At 41.9% G+C, this 20,503-nt stretch overlaps 1 protein-coding gene across 2 annotated transcripts in view; it reads right to left on the reverse strand.

The window, feature by feature from the left end:
• Nucleotides 1-20,503, reverse strand: part of LOC127572339 (single-stranded DNA-binding protein 2) — a 299,567-nt gene that overhangs the window by 54,526 nt on the left and 224,538 nt on the right. For both annotated transcript variants that reach the window (XM_052019481.1, XM_052019480.1), the window contains 2 exons: nucleotides 17,527-17,610; nucleotides 13,880-13,939 (listed from right to left, as the gene is read on the reverse strand). In XM_052019481.1, coding sequence (XP_051875441.1) covers nucleotides 13,880-13,939; nucleotides 17,527-17,610 — 144 coding nt within the window. The remainder of the gene's footprint in view (nucleotides 1-13,879; nucleotides 13,940-17,526; nucleotides 17,611-20,503) is intronic.

Raw genomic sequence — 20,503 nt, forward strand, 5'->3', positions numbered from 1 at the left:
TTAAGAGTACCAGCAGAGCTAGAGCTAGGGAGCTTTAAAACAATGGATAGGCAAGGGGAAGTAGCTGTGAGGGTCAATTCCAGGAGTTAATAGTGAAGGATTTGCATAGCAGGCCACAAAAGAAGGTTCAATTCCCTCATTTGCTAAGTCATGGTTAGTGAATGTACCTTCAGATGCCACATCCTTCAACTGCACCACACAGTCATTCTAAACCAACAACAACCTTGATCAATAAGGACATCCTGATATTTATGTGTTCCATCTGATTCACACACATTTAACATTACTGTAAGCTGTACACCCACAGCTCATAGTTTTCTACACAAATGGCAGCTGTTCAACCATGACATGCACATCACACAAACACACTTCACCACGTTCAGTGACATAATTCCTCCGCCTTTGCAGAACAAAGTGATGTATAATGGTAGGCAGCAGTTGTTCGACTTTCAGAGACAGGCCTTCTGCATTACATTACCTTTTTACTATCATTGGATCGGTGATTGTAGAGACCATGGACTGCGGCAGGGTTAAAAATAAGGAAGATAATGCCATCCTCAAATCTAATCTTACCACTTCGCCTTATAATCTGCTGTTATTTTGAAGGTAGAAATGGTATACTGGTGCACTCCTGACTTTCCTGCTGCTGTTGTTACCACAACCCTACTCTTGTGCTCTTCTCCCTTCAGGTAACCAAGAATTAAAACTGGTCCAGTAACAATGGTAAGGCACCAGTGATGTTGCAAAGAAAGTTATTCAAGCGCACTCACAGTTCTCATCTCAGATACAGACACAATGAGCAAACTGGAGGGTAACTTTGAGATGGGTCTGCATGCAAGAGATTAGGAAGGGGTGGTCTGCAGTCAGGTCAGAGGATAGGGTAGTGCAGGTGTCACTCCTTAGAAGGGGGCACACAATTTCTGCTCCAGAGAACGAGGAAGGTGGTTGACGGGTACGCACAACGCCTGAGATACTGAGGGGCAGGAGGGAAATCAACACGACTTTGCTCAGGACTGGAGCCCTTCTTTTCCAGCATGGGTGACCTCATTATCTCACTTGTGGGCCTGACCATGATGCAGCATTTAAAAGCTGATAGGTTTCCACTGTAGCAATAGTAGAGACCACTCAGCAGCTATGTGCTGCATCTAAGGGTCAGATTTCTGTCATGCAAGCTCAACTTGCTCTGAGCAACCTCAGACTGCCTTCAGGATAGCTTTAGTTCTTCAGAACATCTTGAAGGATATCACAGCAGCCCTCCAATAGATTACTCAGATTGCTGAAGTGCCTATCTATGGGAGTGGCAGTAGATACTGGTGCATGGTACAGCTGTCCTCTCACAGGACAACATCATTCCTCTACCCATCACTGGCACTTGGCCAGTTACCCTGCTGCTGCCTGTCAGCAAGTTAGCCCAAAGTGCTGCTATCCTTGGTGCAGTTCATATCTCGATCTTCTAAGGCCACAGCTGGTCAAGATCATCTACAAACACCATCCGCAGTCTCCCTCAGTGAAGGTCAGGCTTCTTCCACGAGACATTCTGCATCAGAATGGATAAAAATAACACAGTTGACAGGCACTAATATGACACACAAGTAGCTATTTGCCTATGCAATACGGTGTGCTTTAATTTGTAAATCTGGGTTTGGAATTTTTAATGTTGTGTTAGCTTTTAGTTTTGCATTGTGGCCAAGCAGGCAGCGTGCTGGTTAACTATGGAGGGAAGAAAGGTACAAGATAGTGACTCGTGTTGTGTTTAATGTCAGAGTTAAATAAGTTGTTGCTGGCCACAAAGGTTTTCTCTTCTGTTCATTAACGAATTCCTCCGTATACCCAAGATGCTCATGGTGCAGTTATAGTGTTGGGGGATGTGCCCCAAGATTGCGCTGCATACACCAGACAACCATGAACTTTGAGACCAGGTCAGTTCAGTACTCTAGAGCTACTTTAGAATGCTTCAGGCAGTGGAAGCATGGTCTGCTCCTGCATTTCATGTTGCAGCGTGACCTTGCTGTTTGCAAGTGCAGGAGTTACACGCCAGCAGCACGGGCAGGTCGTCAGCAGCCTCAAACCAGCATTTGGCCCATTATGGAAGCTTGTGCAGTGCAGTGGATTGTGGCAGAAAGACGTTATCACGACTTCATGTGGTCCTCCACCTGCCTGTGTTGTTACAGAAATGCCTGCAGCAGTTGATGGGTTTCAATAAGAACATGCTGACTGAAACACAAATGTCTTGCATACTGTTCATCACTGAAGTTCAGGTCAGAGAACTGCTCTCTTAGCACCTTGAGCAGACATAACCTCTGCCACAGCAGCTTCTCTTCCTTATTCTAGCACCTAACCTTCAGTGAAGGTTAACCTTCACCTCACCTTGAGTGAAGAGCAAACTAATGGGCCTAAAGGTAGACAAGTCCCCTGGTCCTGATGAGATACATCCTAGGGTACTGAAAGAAATGGCAGAAGTTATAGTAGACGCACTTGTTATAATTTACCAAAATTCTCTGGACTCTGGGCAGGTCCCGGCGGACTGGAAGACAGCGAATGTCACGCCGCTGTTTAAAAAAGGATGTCAGCAAAAGGCAGGTAACTATTAGCTTAGCTTAACGTTAGCTTAACGTCTGTAGTCGGGAAAATGCTTGAAGCTATCAAAGAAGAAATAGCGAGACATCTGGATAGAAGTGGTTCCATCAGGCAGACGCAGCAGGGATTCGGGAAGGGCAGGTCCTGTTTGACAAACTTACTGGAGTTCTTTGAGGATATAATGAGCGCAGTGGATAGAGGTGAACGGGTAGATGTTGCATACTTGGATTTCCAGAAGGCGTTCGATAAGGTGCCACGTAAAAGACTTATCCATAAGATAAGGATGCATGGAGTTGGGGGTAATGTATTAGCATGGATAGAGGATTGGTTAACCAATAGAAGGCAGAGAGTTGGGATAAATGGGTGTTTCTCTGGTTGGCAATCAGTGGTGAGTGGGGTGCCACAGGGGTCAGTGCTGGGCCCACAACTGTTCACAATATACATTAACGACTTGGAAGAGGGGACCAAGTGTAGTGTATCTAAGTTTGCTGATGACACTAAATTTTCTGGAAAAGCAAATTATGCAGAGGATGCAGAGAGTCTGCAGAGAGATATAGATAGGTTAAGTGAGTGGGCAAGGGTCTGGCAGATGGAGTACAATGTTGGTAAATGTGAGGTCATCCACCTTGGAAGGAAAAATAGAAGATCAGATTATTATTTAAATGGTGAAAGACTACAGCATGCTGTTGTGCAGAGGGACTTGGGAGTGCTTGTGCATGAATCGCAAAAGGTTGGTTTACAGGTGCAACAGGTTAGCAAGGTGGCAAATGGAAAGTTGACCTTCATTGCTGGAGGGATTGAATTTAAGAGCAGGGAGGTTATGCTGCAACTGTACAGGGTACAGGTGAGGCCACACCTGGAGTACTGCGTGCAGTTCCGGTCTCCTTACTTGAGGAAAGATATACTGGCTTTGGAGGCGGTGCAGAGGAGGTTCACCAAGTTGATTCCGGAGATGAGGGGTTTGCCTATGAGGAGAGATTGAGTCACCCGGGACTATACTCACTGGAATTCAGAAGAATGAGAGGGGATCTTATAGAAACATATAAAATTATGAAAGGGGTAGATAAGATAGAGGCAGGAAGGTTGTTTCCACTGGTGGGTGAGACCAGAACCAGAGGACATAGCCTCAAGATTTGGGGGAATAGATTTAGGATGGAGAAGAGGAGGAACTGCTTTTCCCAGAGAGTAGTGAATCTGTGGAATTCTCTGCCCAGGGAAGCAGTAGAGGCTGCCTCATTAAATATATTTAAGACACAGTTAGATAGATCTTTGCATAGTCGGGGAATTAAGGGTTATGGGGAAAAGGCAGGTAGGTGGATCTGAGTCCACGGCCAGATCAGCCATGATCTTATTGAATGGCAGAGCAGGCTCGACGGGTCAGATGGCTGACTCCTGCTCCTATTTCTAACGTCATGTTCTTGTGTCTCAGGTCAATTCCAAATCGTACTGGGAGCTAAAGTTTTGTACTGAACCTTGAAGTCAGGTAAAGGCCCTTCAGCAACTGCCAAAAGAGCTACAGAAATATTTTACCAGCTTTATGGATCTCTAGATAGAACAAAACACTCATACAACTACAGCTCTGCTGGAAGAAATAAAACAACAATAACCTGAAGAGGACATTGGGCTGCATATGGGGTTCTGACTGGATTGGGGGATGGAGACGTGGGTAGGGGAAGGAAGGCTGGGTAACAGGTGAGAGGGGAAGCCTTTTGGATGGAGCCCTGACCTTCATGGTTCCTGTCACCATTTTGTGTTTGTGGTCCCATTGCACTTTCCTGCCAGCAATGAGTTCCCGATGCAAATCAGGGAGGTGCAGGATGGTGAAAAATAGGATATCTGTCATCCTGTTGAAGGTAGCATTAACCTCCATTAACCCATTTGACTGCTGTCCCCAAGGTCCATGAGAGTGGCAGATCTTTCCATGGACGAGGATATCATATCAAAAGCCTACACCATCATAAAACATGCTCAAGATAGACTTTTCCATTCTGCAAGAGTGACAACATAACTGAGATGCCTGGTAACACTTCACAAATCTGCTCCAAAAGTATCTTGTAGTTAGATGACCCTGGAGGTGAAGAAGCCATGTCCGGCAGGCAGAGCTTAGAGGATCTTGGATCCTCCATCATGAACTGCCCAGTGCTGTTCCCATCCTCAATATCTGCTTGTGAGACACCATGAACAAATGCTTTGACATTATGATCATTATTCCTGAGATCCCACTAGATACGTTCTCCATTCAATCCATTTCTTTCCCCAGGACTAGATCCAGCAAGGTCTCCATACTCATTGGCAAGGAAATATACTAATCAAGAAAGTTCTCCTCAGCAACATTCAGCACTTTCTCACCCTTTCATACATTTATTACCCAAAATTGTGGTAGTTAAAGTCTCTTATAGTTCTTGATCAGTTCACTGATGTTGTTGCAAGAATGCTCCCTCATCTCTTTTCCACTATATGACCTATAAAAAACATGTGATGAAATAGTTTTTAAAATCTTTTATCAACTCCCATCAAACAGAATTTGTTTTCTAATCCCTGAAGGGTATTGTCTCTTTCAGATACTGCAATATTTTCCTTAATATAAACTGCTCCCACTGATCCTTTCCTGACCTGATGCAATAGATGTTGAGTGAACAAAATCTGCACCAAGGGCAGGACGCTATGCTTCTCCCTTAACTGTGTGCTAAATTGTGTGGAAATTGGATGTGCACAGATGATCACATAGCAGTTGAGAGAGATTTAGCGAACAGAACCTGCAAGCCACTTCTATGTTATCACTCTGTTTTTGCACAAAGCCATAGAATCGTATTGTATAGAAGCAGGCCCTTGGTCCACTTTGAGTCTGCATCAACCAGCAAGCAACCATTTACTCTAATCCCATTTTATTTTCCCCTCATTCCCATCAACTCCCTCCAGGTCCTACTGTCACCTACAAACTAGAGGCAATTTACAGCAGCCAATTAACCTACCAACTTGCATATCTTTGGGTTGTGGGAGGAAACTAGACTACCTGGAGGAAATACACATCAACACAGGGAGAACGTGCAAGCTCCACAGAGACAACATTGAAAGTCAGTATCAAACCCGGGCTGCTGAAGCTGAGAGGCAGCAGCTCCTACTAACTGTGCCACAGTGCTGCCCAAAAAAGAAAAAGTGAAAATGCACAGTGGTGGGATGCGAATCCTCACCTCCTGAGAGACTGGAGCCTAAATCCAGCACCTTAGACACTTGGCCACCTCCCATACCTTAAAATAAATTGGTAATTGGTTTATTGTCACATGTACTGAGATACAGTGAAAAACTTTGTCTTGCATGCCATCCAGACAGATCATTCCAAATGCAAGTGCATGGAGGTAGTACAAAGGGAAAAGCAGGAACAGATTGCAGAATATAGTGTTGCAGTTATAAAAAAAAGTGCAGTGCAGGTAGACAAACAAGGTGCAAGAGCCATGACGAGGTAGGTTGAAAGATCAAGAGTTCTTCTTTATCATAGAAGAGGAGCATGTTTACAAGCTTTTGTATCTTCTGCCCCATGCAAGTGGGGAGAAAAGAGAATGACCAGGGTGGGAGGGGTCTTTGAAAGCAGCCAACCCAATCAATGGAGGGGAGGCTGGTTTCTGTGATGGACTGGGCTGTGTCCACAACTCTCTGCAGTTTCTTGCGATCTTGGGCAGAGCAGTTGCCGTACCAAGCCATGGTACATACAGATAAGATGCTCTCTATGGCATATCTATAAAAATTGATGAGGGTAATCGAGGACATGTCAAATTTCCTTAGCCTTCTGAGGAAGTAGACGTACTGGTGTGATTTCTTAGCCATAGCATCTGCGTGGTTGGACCCAGACAAGCTATTGGTGATGTTTACACCTAGGAACTTGAGCTCTCAACCATCTCTGCCTCAGCGTCATTGATACATATAAGGTCGTGTGCTCCGCCCCACTTTCTGAAGTCAACGTCCAGGGTGTCTGGGCCTCTGGTGGGACAGGAAATGCGCTGACAGTATTTTACTCAGCACACCCTTGAAGTTGGCCTGGTTGAAGTCCCCAGCTATGATGAACAGGGCCTCAGGATTACTGTTTCAAGGCTGTTGATCAGGAAGTATAGTTCTTTGAGTGCAGGCTTCACGTCCACCTGGGATATAGACTGCCATCAGGATAGCTGGTGAATTCCCAAGGCAGATAGTATGGGTGGCACTTCAGATATTCCAGGTCTGGTGATCAGGAACTCATCAGGACCGTCACGTTCGAGCACCACGAGGAGTTGATTCAGAAGCAGACCCCTCAACCTCTTACTTTGCCTGAGGACACCGTGTGGGTCCACCTGGTGAATTGAGAAGCTCTCAGGTTGTACTGGACAGTCAGGTGAAGCAGGTGTGAGCCATACCCCTGTAACACTGAGCACATAGCAGTCCCTCAGTTCCCTTTGAGAGGCAAGTTCGGCCACTTTATTTTCAATGGCCTGGATGTTTTCTGGGCGTATGCTGGGGACGGAGGACTTGAAACTGCTCTGCTTCAATTTCACCTCCAGGCCAACTCTCTTACCACGATTCCCAACTGAGTGGCTGCATCTGGTGGGGGCGCCCAGTGGGGCCTTGGCATCAGGACTCTGCTGCGGCTGCTCCAGGAGGTCAGGACTCTGATCTGGTGGGGCCTCGGTGTCATGCACTCCTGTGGGCCAGGAGCCTAATTGACAATTGTGGTAGCCACAATACATATGGTGGTACCACAGTATGTATTTTCCAATACTTCAAGCAATTCGACACCATTTCTGCCATACAAATTTCTGCAAATTCACTGAACATGAAGATGGAGATAAGAGCGTAAACCAACGTTAGGAAGTTAGACCAGAGGCAACACTGGTTTTGTATCTCATTCAACCATACACATTATTATAGTCAATGCAGTGTAACTGGCATTGCGTCTGATCTATCCGGTTTATTACTTTGGAGCTAAGCCACCTCCCAAATTTAATTTTGTGGCAAAACTGTACCAGAGGTTTATTTGGTTATTTACAATCAGCAAAAACAATACCCTCCCAGTAGTGCAATCAACCAATGTTGTCATTAGCTCATGCATATGTTTTGATTATTTAGAGGCGCTTTCTACAAAAGCAGTTGCACAGCTGTCTTTGTTATGCTCTTTTAAGGGCCAGTACTTGGCAACCCACAAAGGAGGAGGACCTTAGATGCAAATGAACTGTTGGAATTTCAATAAATTTACAGTGTTTTATCCAAATAAAACGGCATGTTTTCAGTAGATATCATTGAGCAGATGCCAAAAGGTACAGCTTTTATTTGCTGACTTGGAAATAAATATATCACCAGTCAAATTAAGTGCTTCAACGAGGTGCCATTGCCACTACCAATAGAAAAGCTGCATATCACCGAATTATGCTCTCATTCCTCTAAATTCAAGGGCGTAAACCCAGCCTGCATAATTTCGCTGCTTTCTTCCATCACAAGTATATCCTTCCTTAGGTAGGGAGAGTATGAGGCAACCTCACCAGGGACTTGTATAACTGCAGCATGAGAACTCTGCTCAGGTGCTAAAATCCTCTTACAATAAAATGCCACAATACCATTTGCCTTCCCAATTGTTTGCTGAACCTGCACGTTAAATTTCAGTGATTCACATTCAAGGACAACCAGGTGTCCCAGAACACCAATGCCTTTCAATCTCTCACCATTAGTAGCTCACTTTATCTTTTTTTTAACCAAAATGGATGACATTACATTTTTCCATATCATATTCCAACAAGCATGGCCTTCCCATTCATCTAACCTGTCCATATCCTCCCCCCACCCAACCTCCATATCCACTATGCATCCGCAAATGCCACTTAGCTTTGCACCAGACTTGGTTTTGACATCCAATCCAAATCAATATATAGACGGTGATCAGCTGGCACCCCAGCACTGATGCTTGTAGCATCCCATTGGTCTGTGCCTCAACACATGAAGAAGCTGTTTATCCTCACCCTGTTTTCTGCCCATTAACCAATCCTCAATCTATATCAGTATATTACTCCCAAAACGATGCACTCAAACTTTGTTTAATAACCTCTTGTGTGGCAACTCAGAGGACTTCTGAAAAACTAAATACAACACATCCCGTTTCATTCTTATCCATTTCGCAACTTACAACCTCAAATACAACAGATTTATCAAATGTGATTTCCTTTTCATAAGTCCTTGTCGATACTGCCCTCTCTTGTTATTTTCCAAGTGTCCTATTACCACTTCCTTCATAGTAGGCTAACGAGTCTAAAGTTCCTTGTTTTTTCCTCTCTTTTCTTAAATAGTGTGGTTGCGTTTTCCAGCTGCTTATCTACGTAATTTTGGAAGATGAAAAGTAGTGCATCTTCTCTTTCTGTGGCCTCTGCTTTCAAATCCATAGGATACAAGTCATCAGGTCCTTGGGATTTATTGGCATTTGGTCCCACTAATTTCTCCACTACTAGTTTTTATGTCAATTTCTTTGAGCTCTTCATTTCCTCTAGATTTGTAGCTCTCGTTATTCCCAGGAAGTTTTCTGTGTCTTCTGTGAAGAGAGACACAACGTATTTGTTTGATATGTCTGCCATTTTGATTTTCTCTTTCTTCCATCCATTGTTGGGATCTGGGCATCAGCAGCAAAGCCATCATTTGTTGCCAATCCCAAATGGCCCTGGAGAAGGTGAAGGTAAGCAGACTTCGAGTCAGAGTTATACAGCATGGAAACAGGCCCTTCGGCCTCAATCATCCATGCTGACCAAGGCATTTTCCAGAGCTAGCCCCATTTGCCTGCATTTGGCCCATATCCCTCAAAGCTTTTCCTATCTATGTACCTGTCTAAATGTCATTCAAACATTGTAAATTTACCCACCTCTGGCAGCTTGTTCCATACCCATCACCCTCTGTGTGAAAAACCTGCCCCTCATGTCCGCTTTCAATTTTTCCCCTCTCGCCTTAAACCTATGCCCTTCAATTTTAGACTCCCCTACCCTGGGAAAGAGATAGAACCAGCCACCTTATCTATGCCCCCATTTTATAAACCTCTACAATGTCACCCCTCAGCCTCCTTTGCTCCAGGGAAAACAGTCCCAATCTATCCAGCCTCTCCTTATAACTCCAGCCCTCCAGTCCCGGCAGGATCCTTGTGAATCTTCTCTGCACCCTCTCTATAGCTTAAATCACATCCTTCCTGTTGCATGGTGACCAGAACTTCACACAATATTCCAGGTCACCAATGTCTTGTACAGCTGTAACATGACGTCTCAACTCTTGTACTCAATGTCCCATCTGATGAAGGCAAGCAGGCCATCTGCCCTCTTCACCACCTTGTTTACCTGCATAACCATTTTTTGTGACTATGTACCTGTAACCTTGGTCTCTCTGTTCTACAACACTCCCCAGAGCCCTGTCATTCACTGTGCATGTTCTGCCCTGGTTTAACTTTCCAAAATACATCTCTTCACGCTTCTCTGAGTTAAATTCCACCTGACATTCTTTATACGACTTTTCCAGATTTTCTAGATCCTCTTGTAACCTTGGACAACCTTCTTCACTGTCCACCACACCACCAGTTTTGGAGATATCTGCTAACTTAATAACCATGCCACCAACGTTCTCATCCAAAGTGTTAATATACAAGACAAACAACAGTGAACCCAGCACGATCCCTGCGGCACACCACTGGTCACAGACCTCCAATCTGAATAATAACCCTCCAATGCCATCTTCTGACTCCTTCCACCAAGCTGATTCTATGTCCAATTGGCTAGCTTACCTGGACCAGCCTACCACTTGCTACCTCGTCAAAGGTCTTGCTAATATCCATCTACCACCCTGCCCTCATCAATCCTCTCGGACACCACTTCAAAAAAATTCAATCAAATTCGTGAGACATGATTTCTTATGACTACCCCTAATCAGTCCTTGCCTTTCCAAATGCAGATAGATCCTGTCTCTCAGAATCCCCTCCAGTAATGTCCCACCACTGATGTTAGGCTTACTAGTTAGGTTCCCTGACTTGTCCTTGCAGCCCTTTTTAAACAAAGACACAACATTAGCTACCTCCAGTCTCCTGGTATCTCATTTGTGGCTAAGGAAGATACAAAAATCTCTGCCAGGAATCCTGCAATTTCTTCCCTTGCTTCCCATAATGTCCTAGGATACATTTGGTCAGAATTCAGGGATATATCCCTTTTACATGCCTCAACACAGACGGCACCTCCTCTTTCATAATGTTGACATGTTTAAGGACATTACTGTCTTCTTCCCTGAATTCCCTAGCTTCTGTGACCTTTCCCACAGTACATACAGATGAGTAGTATTTATTTAAGACTTTGCCCATCTCCTGTGGCTCCACACATAGACAACCACACTGATCCTCAAGGGATCCTCCTCTCCCTAGTTACCCTTTTGATCTTAATATTCTTATAGAATCTTTTGAGATTGTCCTTTACCTTATCTGCCAAGAAATCTCATGTCCCATTTTCACCCTCCTGATTTCCTTCTTAAGTGTACTCATCCTCCTCAACTGATTCACTAGATCCCATCTGCCTTTATCTTGAACTGCCGCAGTCGTTCTGGAGCGACGGAGGATGAGAGGTGACCAGATAGAGGTGTATAAGATGATACGAGGCATTGGTCAGAGGCTTTTCCTCATGGCTGAAATGGTGGCCACAAGAGGACATAGGTTGAGGTGCTGGGGAGTAGGTACAGAGGAGATGTCAGGGGTAAGTTTTTTTACTCAGAGAGTGGTGAGTGCGTGGAATAGGCTGCCAGAAACAGTGGTGGAGGCGGATACGATAGGGTCTTTTAAGAGACTTTTGGATAGGTACATGGAGCTTAGAAAAATAGAGGGCTATGGGTAAGCCTAGTGGTTTCTGGGGTAGGGACATGTTTGGCACAGCTTTGTGGGCCGAAGGGCCTGAACTATGCTGTAGGTTTTCTATGTTTTTTCTACGTTCTAAGATCATCCCACAGAGCTATTGAGCAGAGTTCAAGGATTTAGACCAGCGACAATAAATGATGCATAAGGATGCATCTCCAAGTCAGGATGGTGTGTGATGTGGAGGGGAACCTGCAGGTGGTGGTGTCCTTCTTGGTAGAAGAGGTCATAGATTTGGAAGGTGGCAGCAGAATAGCCTGGGTTAGAAATTGCAGTGCATTTTGCAGTGCAGCCACTGTCAGAGTCACACATCACAGAAACGGGCCCTTCACCCACCGAGTCCGTGCTGACATCAAGCACCCATCTATGGTTATCAAAACTGGTTCCATGTTGTTCTCCCCACATTCCCATCCACTCCCTCCCATTCTAAGATAAGATAAGATCTTTATTAGTCACATGTACATCGAAACACACAGTGAAATACATCTTTTGCGTAGTGATTTTTGGGGGGCAGCCCGCAAGTGTCACCACGCTTCTGGTGCCAACATAGCATGCCCATAACTTCCTAACCTGTACGTCTTTGGAATGTGGGAGGAAACCGGAGCACCCGGAGGAAACCCACACAGACACAGGGAGAACGTACAAACTCCTTACAGACCGTGGCCGGATTTGAACCCGGATCTCTGGCACTGTAAAGCATTATGCTAACCACTATGCTACCATGCCTGCCACATTCTATCCCTCACTTATGCACCAGGGGCAATTTACAGTGGCTAATTAACCTAATAACTCTGTCCATCTTCAGGATGTGGGAGCAAAGTGGCGTGTTCACAAGGAGAATGTCCAACCTTCACACAGACAGCATGCAGGAGGTTAGATCAAACTCAGAGCACTGGAGTTGTGGGGCAGCATCTGTGTGCGTTGGTGGCGGAGGGAATGAACATTCAGGGTGGCCAATCGGGTGCTGATAACACAAACTGCTTTGACCCAGTTGGCATCAAGCTTGTAAAGTTGTTGGTGCTGCAGAAACCCAGGCAAGTGAACAGCAGGAAGCAGTGGTTTGTGTGTGCAGTAGTGCAGCTGTTGGCAGAAGGCAGTTGTTGCTGTCTCCACTGATCATGACCATAAGCGTAAGATAATTAAACATTCTGCAACGCTGGGACCAAATCCTTGGTGGTTGCTACAGGCATCGACCTCACTGGACATCTCCTCCCATTGACAGTTTACTTCAGCCCTGAAACATTAACTCTGTTCTTTCCAGAGATACGGCCTCCTGCTGATTATATGGTAAATTGGTTTATTATTGTCACGTGTACTGAGGTACAGTGAAAAACTTGTCTTGCATACTATCCATACAGATCAATTCATCACACAGTGCACTGAGGTAGTACAGGGTAAAATACAGAATGCAGAATAAAGTGCAACAGCTACAGAGAAAGTGCAGTGCAGGCAGACAATAAGGTGCAAGGTCATAACAAGGTAGATTATGAGGTCAAGAGTCCATCTTATTGTACCAGGAGACCGTTCAATAGTCTTATCACAGCTGGACAGAAGCTGTCCTTGAGCCTGGTGAACAGAGTTCGAGGATTGTGCAGTGATTGTTTCCAGCATTTTCTATTTTTATTTTATTTCAGCCCTTCGCGGCTTCCTGATGCAGCCATTCTGCAGGACCTCTAGTTGTCCACCACTTCCAGCAGAACATCAAGACCAGCATTAAAATTCACTCCGGTGCCCATGGTGGCATCCTTGTTGTCACTTCTCCCCAAGCTGAACCATGTATCCTGGCAGTGGTTAGATGCAGTGACCCCCCTGCCGTTTAAGAGGTGTAGGAATGACTTCAGTTCATATAGATTCATTTCAGCTGATGTGCAAGACTCCTCAGGGTCCTAATGTTTTGCATCCACTGATGTGGAAAACATACTTTGCATATCCTAGCCACTCAAAAATCACACATTAATGGCTTCAGAATAAATGCTAGTCCTATTTTCATGCACAAATTAATTTTTAAGTTTCTAATGTCAAAATAAAACAAAATGATCAAGACATCAATATGTTCTCAGAAATAATTAATCGTCCATTTATTGGAAGCAATTTTATATATTTTTTCCTTCCCTCCTCCAGAAAAGAAATAATATTGCAAATACAGTTTGCTATTTGGGTGCACCAACAATTAAAAGTTTACATGGTAAATAGAAAGGATATTAAGCTTGTAAATGCTCATTGTGACTTAGAAATTACATGAAAGAAATGCTCAATGTTTTCACTTCTTTGTTTGCAATTGTGGCTCAGTCTGAATAAAGTATTATTGTTATAGTCACTTCAACATACCAACAACAAGGTTGCAAAACAGGAATACAACTTCCCATAAAATACAATGTAAACGTGACTGATGTTTACTGTGGTTGTGTGAATCAAATAATATTTTACCTGGTTAGGTATTCTGAGAGGTGGTCTGGGTCCTCCTGGATAACGAGGTGACATGAAAGGCTGCATGCAAAAATAAGTGGAGGAAAAACTGGTCAGTGAAAAGAATTAAACTCATGTACCATACTTATTTTTACAATTTCACCCAATGTCCTCCCTCCTGGCAGTTTCCCCAGGCCCATGGACATCTAACACTTTGTATTCTTTCAGAGGTTGCTGGTCCATACCATAAAGTCAGGAACATCATCAAAAATCTAAACAGGCATCACACACTGAGCCAGGGAATCTACACATCACCAATTACAGTATCACAATCTTGTACTCAGAATGGGATTAAGCAAGTCTCTTTATTGTTAAATCGATAAGTCAACATGGTAATTCATTGTGTTAAAATACTGTCAAATTTATCAGCATGGAACTTAATCAAACAGTGAATAAATCCGTGCAAATTATACGTTAACAAAACACAGGAGTTATCTGCATGTTTAAACTTTACAATAAAAAAATCAAAACAAAATAGGTTATTCAGTTGGTATGCCTATGATTATCGCTTCAATCTGTTACGAACAGTAGTAACAACAAATCAAGTGCCATGTAAATATTGCAGACTCCCCGGTGAGAGTATATTTTTCTAGACAACGTGGCGTAAAGTTATACGACATTCATTGTGGTAACTGTCTAATACAGTGTCAACGTTCCATATTCTTAGCCCAGGTACACAGTTCTGCCTTTTTAAAAAATGAGCTTCTCTCAATTATTGTAAAAATTCAATCAAAAGACATATCGATGAACTTGCTGAGAGTTAGAGTGCTAGTTCATACCAAAATTCCTATCTCAGCTGGGTCAAATTCTGGACATAGAAATGAACATCAAACAAAGGCTTCACAAATAAGTTTCAAATTTTAAATATTTAGAATATGCCAACTCTTGACACTTTGTCACATGTACTGAAGCAGATCATTGTATTACAATGAATCACAGAGAACCACAAAGATTTATTAATACATTTCCAATGTTCATTCCTTAACAATTGCAGTTAAGCGTCACCTGGTATAAATGAATTAATTTTCCATAGAACCATTTGGACGTTAAAATAACCAACTTTGGCAGCTTACTTCTCCACGTGAATGTAACTAATTGGCAAATAACCAAAATGCAGAAAATACATACACTTTTTGTGCATAGTTTTTACATTTTCAGTATTTTAAAAACATTGCCGCCTGGAGCATTAAGGTTTCTGTATCTGACAATGTGCAGACGTTGACAATATACCTTTAGAGATTGACCTCTGAATCCAAAAAAAAGTGGATAATCGAATATTGAATTTAAATACCATTCTTGAACTAATTTTTGTGTTTTGCATCCAATGAAAATTACGTTTCCCATTGAACATTCATTCAACATTCTAATAACAGTTTGAATGGTATTTCAGAGGACAATATTTCTGAAGTATATCAGACTGTACTGATATTCATAAACAACACAATCTACATTTTAAAACTTAGTTAAAAGATGAACTTTTAAAAGCTTAACTTGATGCATTTCAGCATAGCATACTCCACACAAAGCAACTTCTGTCTGTTTCCATTTGCCATCAGGATTCTGAGGCCATTCAAGTTTAGTTTCTGTTATCAACTAGTCTATCGAGTTCATTCTAAACCAACAGTTGACAACTGTTTTCTAAGAAATCATTCTTAAGCTGGGTATAAGCAGCAGTAAGGTAATTGAGGCAGGAAAGTATTATAGTAAATAGCCAGCATACTGTTAACATTTTGGGACTTTTCAAAAATAGTTCAGAGGTGACAAAAGTTTCATCTTCATTGTACTACAGAAAAGCAAGCTGGCAGACATAATGTGACTTCCAATCAATTGTGATGTGAATATTCTTTTGCACACAATTACATCCCCCCAATAGTCAACGGGAACTTGAGGAGCAGGTGTGTAGAGAAATGCTCATAATTGTAATAACAGGGTTATATTAATGGGAGATTTTAATTTCCCCAGTATTGACTGGGCCACACAAGAGTGTTAAGGACCTGAACAAGGTGGAATTTGTGAAATGTGTCCAGGAAAGTTTCCTGAGTCAATGTATGGAGGGACCAATACTGGATCTCCTCTTGGGGAACGAGGCAGGGCAGGTAACTGAGGTGGCAGTCAGGGAGCACATTGGCTCTAGTGACCATAATTCTATGAGTTTCAAGACAGTGATGGAAAAGGATAGGACAGGTCCACAGGTTAGGATGCTACACTGGAGCAGGGCTAATCTTGAGAGAATTAGGCAGGATCTAGCAGGTCGATTGGGTGAGCCTGTTTGAAGGGAAAGGAATGAATGGGAAGCTTTTAAGAGGGTGATATCAAGAGTCCAGGAGCAGCATGTTCCTGTTAGAATGAAGGGTAAACCTGGCAAGTTTAGGGAATGCTCTGATGAGAGATATTGAGGCTCTGGTCAAAGAAAAAAAGGAAGCACACACTGGGTTTAGGAGGTCGGGCATGAGTGAACCCCTTGATGATTATAAAAAGTTTAAGAATACACTTGAGAGAAATCAGGAGGGCAAAGAGAGAGTATGAGATGGATCTGGTAGGTAAGGTTAGGGAAAATCTCAAGAGTAAAAGGGTGGCTAGGGAGACAGTAGGTCCCCTTAGAGATCAGGAGGCTGCCTATGTCTCGAGCCCAGGAGATGGGTGGAACTTTTAACAAATATTTCTACTCAGTGCTTACTGAAGAGAAAATCATGGTTGCTCAAGAGATAAGGGAAGCAAGGGGAGATGTTTTGGAGAACATTCATATTACCAGGTGACCTTATACAAGTGTTTAAAATTATGACAGGCATACATAAGGTGGATGGTAACAGTCTTTTCTCCAGGGTAGGGGAGTCCAAAGCTAGGAGGCACAGACTTAGGGTGAGAGGGGAAAGATTCAAAAGGGACCTGAGGGGCAACTTTTTCACGCAGAGGGTGGTGATTGTGTGGAACAAGCTGCCAGAGGAAATGGGTGAGGCAGGTACAACAGGGTCATTTCAGAAGCACTTGGATAGGTACATGGAGGGGTGGGGCCTGGAGGGATATGGGCCGAACGCAGGAAATTGGAACCAGCTGGGTGGGCACTGTGGTCAGCATGGACTGGTTGGGCCGAAGGGCCTGTACCCATGCTGTATTGCTCTATGACTCTGTCTGGTGTTGGTTGCTGTGACATACCATCCTGTTGGTTGTGTTTAAGTTTTGCTTGTTCTAATTATAAATTATAATTCACTGATATTAGTTTCAGACAGATTATTTTAATATTCAGAACATTATTTGATGTTTATAAATTAATTTTTAGAACAGTTATACTTTATTCAATTAACACCTATTATCAATTTATTTCTGTTGATCTATCTGGGTAAAATTAAAATACTGCTGCTGAAATAACCTGGAATAGAATAAACAATGTTATGCAGAAAAAGCAAAGGTTTGGGCCAGTGGAAAAATATTTCTTCCCAAACAACGACAAACATGCAAAATAACAAACATACAGCAATTCTGCAAGCAAACACAAAACACCAAAAGAACCAAATCACAGCTCTACTGGAACAGATGAATAAAATATCATTAGAGCAGGTATAAAGCTCTTCGTTCAGAGTCAGTGCTTACACAGACTTGTGCCTTCCTACCTGGCTGTGAGGTCCCATCATGGGATTGCTGGGATTATGCGGTGGAGGCTGTGCATGTGGAGAGGGCTGTGAACCTGGTGGTCCCTGGAGATAATTGCAAACATTCATTAGCCAGCAGCACAACTATTAACAAGGTTACTAACCACTTACATCAAGTTTCTCAAACTGCAAGTTAGTCATGGTTTGTTAATATGTTATGATTCTGAACAGTTCAGTGACATTAAAACAAACAAACAATCAATTGCTCCGAAACTATGTATACCTACTTTTCTAAACTGGCAGAAATATTTTATTGAGCTCAGCCCATACATCATAATTCTAAAAACTTCAAAGATTAAAACATGCCTGCAATTGTTGTGGAGATAATAAATTTTACCCAGCAATGTGACATGACGAATATCAATTTGTTGACATATTCATCTGTTTTTTTTTAAACTTGCTAATAACAAAGCATAAATTCTTTTGAAATGTTTTATGAAGCATAATCTACTGAAAACATTAAAATATGCTTCAATGTGAAACAAAATTACTTGTGAAGTTAGATTAACTGCCAAAATGATATTAGTAATAGCTTACATATACTTATTTCATGAGAAATTTACTACTCATTGATGCCTGATGGTGTAGCTGTCAAATTATTCAATGAATATTGTCCAAAAATACCTTTTCCATCAGTTATTGGAAGAACTCACAAATGTAGAGACCATCACACTTGTAAAACAATAAACAGAAAGCTTGTACTTTTCTCATCGCTACTTTTGGGAAAGGTAAAATATCCACCTCGAAGTACAGCACCCGTTAATGGTCAACATGTTTTTCACCATCAAACCTTGATCCTATCTTATAGAAGTGACAAATCTTTTAAAGCCCACTAATTTACTCGACAACACATCTCAACTTAGGAAACTATTTTGAACAAATAGTCATCTGAAATTGAAAATGTGCTGCTCTAAAAATATTTTCAATGTAATTAAATTATCTGTTAATTTCATGTGTTTTGTTAATGCTGCTGAACCAAGTGACTTGACTTTGTGATGTGAGAAGTGGAACCTGTTGCACTGGAAATTGCAATGATGTAACCATGTAGGATTATTCAGAAGCAAATCACTTTGATAGAATATAATGATTCCCCATATTCTGTGTATGAAATACGAAATGTGATATTGATATGCTATCACACCTTTCCCTTAGATATGACAGGAGAAACAGATGATGGGAACAAAATAAGTCTAAATGGGAGAATTATGCTAGTGGTAAAATTCTGAACATAGTTCTGTACATTTAAATAATCTGCATTAAATGGTAAATTGCCTTGGATCATAATGACATTTCATATATTAATCATTTTGCTGTTTTATACATTTGAAGTACAATAAACTCCTTATATAATGAGGTTTGGCCAGCTAAACAGTCATTACATGCGAGCATTAGTTCAAAGGAGGGTTGTGAGTATTCCTTAGTCCTCAATTGCCAGCAATCATACAACTTATTCTCCTCAGGATGACTACCAATGCTCCTTTGCAGTTCCTTTCAAAAATGCCCATTTTCTCTGTATTCAGCTGGCAACCACCAATTTCTTGCTCACACACAAGCCTGAAAATCAATGGTGCCCACTTGCTTGCATCTGATGCTGTCAATCATTTACTACACGAGTGCCCATGCTTATTAGTTTCAGCTCACTTTCAGTGTTTATCATCAGGATTTTTAATCATTACTGTGGCATACATTTTCCAGATACCACAACAATACCCCTCATGTAACATTAAAAAAAGATTGTTCTTTCACTGTATGTGGTAAAATTACATGGGATTCAAATAGGGATATGTCAAAATACTGATTAAGTATTCATTAAACTAGGTATGTCATGCAAGCTTTCAGTGCAATACTCATAGAATAACATCTTTATATTCCAATATGCAGCATCGGAAAAACAAACATTAGTTTATTGCCTACTGTTAACTTTAATGAAAAATTCCAGATGCATCCTGTATCAACAGGGAGGACTTAAACTACTGTCAAGGTTACTCTCACCCAATTCCTTACTACTGCTACTTTCATCCAATAGCTCATTGCTAAGTTCAGTGCAAACCTGATAATGGTAGAAAGTTCTCTTGCCTATCCTTTTAGCTGGAAAATTGTGCTTAGCTTCTGAAGCCTTACTGAGCTAACTAATTTACTAAATGTACTTGTAAAAAAAATTAAAGAATAGACAACAAACAAAACAGAAATATTTACACAAGTACTGTATGTCCAAATACCTGGCACGTACTGTGCGTGAAACAAATACATGCGACAAGGCACCCGCCAATACTCTGCTCCCACCATCACCTTGCTTACAGTCATGGAGTCACCTATGCTGTTAACTTTGTCTAACTCGCATAATGTACTGAGCTTTTGGTTACCTGAACAACGCCAAGGAAGGAAATGTGTGATTTGAAGATATTTTCTGATGGAAAAAAATGTCTACATTGATCTGAACGCCACAAGTTCACAAGCTACATGTAAACTAAATGAAAGATCACTTTCCACTAGGAGGCAACAATGCTCCACTAACTTAGCTTGCAGCCAGATACAAAAATATTCTTATGTTACTGTTAACAAGTGAATGTAAATATTAACCTATTTTGCAAGAGGATTTTTTTTTACAATTAGGAATTATCAATGAGGTCAGTTCTTTTCCATTATTAAGTAGCCTTACTATTTTAGTAACATCCAAATTCACAGATTAAAACACAATTTGTGAACCAGTAAAAGTAATATTGCCTTTAATAATATATTTATTTGCCATTTGAGAATTTCAAAATCATACAAGGGCCAAGAAGGGAATGTTGAAGAAATCAAAAAGTTACATGTACACATTGTACCTAATTTATCACATCATACAAATCAACAAAATGGAAACAACTGGACAAGTATAAATCTATCTATTACAGCTCCATATCACAGCAAAATCTTCTGGTTATTCCCTTTGGAGGTG

This window comes from Pristis pectinata, chromosome 7, assembly GCF_009764475.1.
Source record: "Pristis pectinata isolate sPriPec2 chromosome 7, sPriPec2.1.pri, whole genome shotgun sequence".
Taxonomy (NCBI): Eukaryota; Metazoa; Chordata; class Chondrichthyes; order Rhinopristiformes; family Pristidae; genus Pristis; species Pristis pectinata.